At 32.4% G+C, this 4,608-nt stretch overlaps 1 protein-coding gene across 1 annotated transcript; it reads right to left on the minus strand.

Annotated features, from left to right (window-relative positions):
• Positions 1-1,328: 1,328 nt before the first annotated feature.
• LOC128547123 (uncharacterized) lies at positions 1,329-3,808 on the minus strand. The gene is made up of 3 exons (XM_053518843.1): positions 3,617-3,808; positions 2,237-2,422; positions 1,329-1,916 (listed from the first exon to the last, which is right to left on the minus strand). The coding sequence occupies exons 1-3, from the start codon at positions 3,780-3,782 to the stop codon at positions 1,849-1,851; spliced, it is 420 nt and encodes a 139-aa protein (XP_053374818.1). The 5' UTR covers positions 3,783-3,808; the 3' UTR covers positions 1,329-1,848.
• Positions 3,809-4,608: the final 800 nt, after the last annotated feature.

The following is a 4,608-nucleotide window of genomic DNA, read 5'->3' on the forward strand; positions in this document are numbered from 1 at the left end:
GAGATTATATATACTTTCAATTTCTTTTTCAAGTTCTTGTATTCTGTTTTTTTATTAATGTCAGGATTAGGTATTTGAACGGACTTTTTAAGTTCCTTTTCTAGTTTGAATAACTGGTTATGTCTTTCCCGTAATGCTTTTTTGAAACATTAATAGAAGACTCACGGATTTCTAACTTGCAAATTTCCCATTTTATTTCCTCATTTTTAATATTTGAAGCTAATACGGAATTGATTACTTCTGAAATGTACGAAATATAATTTTCATCATTTAATAAGGAATTGTTAAATTTCCAGAAGCCTGGTCCACGTTTGTCAGGTACTCTTAATTTCAAAGAGATAGCTAGGTGATCAGTGTATTGTATTTGGGCTGGTCTAATATCAGTTGAAAGTATAAGGGGTACAATATTTTCATCAATTAACCAAAAGTCTATTCTACTCTTTTCCATGCTATTTTTCTACGCCAAGTAAATTGTTCTATTTTTCCATTTGTTTGCCTCCATATATCTATCAAATTATGAACTTTAATCAATTTTGTCAGAGTTTCTACTGGAATATTCTTAATGTTATTTTCTTTTTGAGATCTACATACTCTATCATTTGTTGTTAAAGTATCATTAAAATCTCCACCTATTAGTTTAAGTCCTTGACAGCTCTCTGAAATTAGATCACTTGTTATTGAAGAATGTATTTCTGAGTTTTTTATCATTTGGTGCATAAATATGTACGAGTGTATACGTGTTATTATTCAGTTCAATGTTTAAAATTGCATAGCTACCATCTGCATCATAAAATTCATCAATGAGTTTATAATTAATGTCTTTTAGAATAAAGATGGAACATCCCCTACTGTTTGTTGCTCCAAACGAATGGAATACATCCCATTCAGAAGTTTGTAAAAGTAAATCTTTTCTAATAGTTGGTGAAAAATGAATTTCTTGTAAAAAGACTATTTGTGCCTTTTGTTGCTTTAACCATTCCAGCATCCTTGACAATTTTTTCTATCGTTTAAACCTTGTGCATTTAAAGAAACAAAGTGATTGTTTGAGAAACTTTTGATTCACTCATTAATATCAAGTAATAATTTTAAAAGGATGTCTTAAAGTATACAACAATACATATATAATAAATTAAAGCCATCGTAAAGCATACCACACGAAAAAAATCACTTGCGAAATTATTTACAGTTTCAGCAAGAACTATTAAATTGACGACCTGCCGAGTACTATAATGTTTAAATATTTCAACGAAAGAGCGGCGATCATAAATGGGAGTGTACTAAATATATCCAATAATGTAACGCACGAAAACTTCGTGGAAGGCGTAAATTGTTACTATTAATGTTACTATTTGTCCCACACAGGGGTATGTATACTTTATACACCTGCTCAGGTGAGCTAATATCTGCATCTTGCTTACAACTTTTGCAAAAATGTAACATCCCTTATGCGTGGGCATGATTATCAGTGTAATTTGTGCAAAACAATGACACGTTCTTCCAAAACTGAAAAAGTACTTTCTTACAATAAAACACAAGGTTTCTTATGAGAAAAGAGCAAAAAAATACAGCATGATGACGGGTAATTTTTCATCAACCTTTCTAGCTAATAACATGAGTACATTTAGAAAAGATGAAACCTTCTTAATGTCTTATGTGATACCATATATGCTCTACATAAAACCTTGTAAATACATTTGAATAACAACAAAATGAAATGATGTTGTAGATATATTTATGTCTTTAGTCTTTGTGCCAAAGCACATTTTAGGAGTTTATGGTACAATATCTAGACCTATATTTGCATTGTTACACAAACAGTCATCTTTCCGATCGTCCCGGGCTTCTGTCTCACATATATGTAATCGCCATTATGATGATTGCAGCTGTCATGAAAAACGGACTGTCAACTCTTGTTCCTATATTTAAGAGAACAAAATCAAAATGTATAGCCTGGAAAATTTTATATACCTGAAACATATAATAACGTGTCTTTAAATTGTATAGCTGAAGCATAAACTTTAATGACCTTTCGCAAACCTTAAATACCTTTGTTTCCTTCTTTACTCTGACTACAACGGACAATGCACGGAGTTATAAAGAGGGCAATCATATAATTATCTAAACCGAATTAACTTTTGCTTAATATATGTATGCACTTAAAGGATTAAAATTTCGAACTAATATTTAGGAAACATGTTGATCATCATAAATTATATTAAATTTATTATTCACTTACCTTTATTTTCTACATATATCATATGATATTGTAGGCTTCCTGCGGTTATTGCTAATGGTTCACCATCTTCGTTGTCAATGTTCAGAATGCCAAATCTATTTAATGTTTCTATCTTCTTCAACATTTCATTCAATGTTGTCCTATCTCCGTCAATAGCATGAAGTTCAAAAGACACTCGGAATGGTTCTGTAAAATAATGCGATTCAAAATAATTTTTCGGAAGAAAATACCTGGTACTGCTATTAAAACAATAGAACATATTCTTACGACTTTTAACCTTTACAAATCAAACAGCATAGTATTTTATGACAAAACATCCCAACTGCCGGTGACAGGATTCGAACCAGGGTCGCCTGGGTGCTAGTTCATTGCTGTAACCACTGAGCCAAACAGTCGACTCGTTGAAACAGTTGTCAGAGATTGGCTTTAAACATGAAGGCTATGCGTAGGCGTTTGTTACAATTCCCCTCTTCAATGAAGTCATCATTTTTGATGACGTGTAAGCAATTTTGTCATTTTCATTGATCTGAAACTATAAGTTTTGTGCTACCCACAATACATACTTTCAAAATCTGGCGGAGAAGGTCTGACGTGTATTTGTATCTTCTTAACGCCTTTATTCTGCTAAATATCTAAAATGGACTGGTTTATCATTCAATTAGGACAGTACCACTTATTATCCAAAGGGGTGTTCACTGAAAATTTACTTACTGAACAGCGAACTGTGCAGACCAAGATGAGCCTGCACGGATTTGCAGACTTATCTTTGTCTGCTCCAGCAAAGGCAGAATCACTTGCCGCCAGCAAGCTGAATGTTATGGTATCTGTTGGCTTAATATGGTTATGTATTGTTTACGGTATTTGTTTGTCAATACCGTCTTGCAAATCGGGTGGTAAACCTTAGACTGGTTTCAGCTAATTGTTCCAGTTACGATAAGAGTATGTTGGTGCAAATGCATCCACCCGACAGGGCTGATATACCATCATGCATGTAAAACGACAGAGCCAGAAGGACAATATTTCCGCTTTTAAGCTACTTGTAAAACAGTTCTGGTTAAAAAACTTGAATATCTTCAGTAACACAAAATTTGATATTAAGTGTTTCTCTGAAACTGGTAGCACAAACAAAATAGACAGTAAAAAATGCTTGTATTTATAAAACACGTGTGCGTGAAATATTATTGCTGTACATTACACTAATATTTTTGTACATTTGATGCCAGTAAGATGATATAAAAATCATTGTACAATTAAACCGTTTTAAGAAGTTGGTTATATGTCTTCATTTTTACCAATAAATGTGTGAGAGTCAATTTACGAACTAACAGCCCATTAAGGTTGAATTGTAATATGCTTAAATATATCTTCCACATAATATACCTTTTTCTACTTGTATATTTCTAAAACTTTCCTCTGAATACCCGGTTTGATTAGACAACCCTCGTCTGATCAAATATATGAATGACTTTTCCGACTTAACAACATCACTGTACTTGTCTGACAACGAAAATCGCATCTGTATAAAAGGCATCGGTTGGTCAGCCATCGTTTGAGGAGAAGAAGTTGTAACTGTAGAGTCTGAAACACACATTGATTGAAATGATTATGAACAAGTAATTGAAAGATCGTTGTTATATGACTGAAGGAATAATTCGATAATTTCAAAATACAAAACAGATTTCAACATTAATCTCAGATGTCTGTCTTGTCTGGTTTATAAACAACTCATGTGGAATTCAATGTGGGATCAGTGCAAAATTTTAAGTAAACTATCTAGTAAAATTACACTGAATACCCACGTTTACCTTCGGTCTTTTATATAGATACAATTTGTGAAAAATGTAGATTATATCTCCCGAAAATATCAAATAAAGAAATATCTTTTTTGTTTTGTTTTGGTGAATTCATAGACATGTTGTGATATTTTAATTTATATACAAAAGAAATTTGAAGATGCCAATTTGTTTTCAGTAAAAGATACTTTACCTTCCTGGCAAATGCTGAACACCTCTATCTCACATATTTGTAGGAATGTTGGTTGCTCTTCTTTACCCACAATTTTAATTTGCCTTGTTGCAACGTATGGGTATATGCCAAATTTCGATATGTTTCTAATAACGTCGTCGGTGTACCCATAGCTAATCCATGTTGTCATCATGAAAAACAATTCGATAGCGTGGTTATCTTCCGCTTTAAAATAAGTATTATGTTTCATTATCAGTAACTTTTATGATAAAATGAAATCAAAAAAACATTTGGCTAAGTCAAGGATCTCAGACAGTGATCGTAAAGTAACACATAGGCTTGTGTAGTTTTGTAAAAGCGACCTAGACATACATAAAAATCTAATAATGGACGTTTATAATGTTGCA

This window comes from Mercenaria mercenaria, chromosome 12, assembly GCF_021730395.1.
Source record: "Mercenaria mercenaria strain notata chromosome 12, MADL_Memer_1, whole genome shotgun sequence".
Lineage (NCBI taxonomy): Eukaryota > Metazoa > Mollusca > Bivalvia > Venerida > Veneridae > Mercenaria > Mercenaria mercenaria.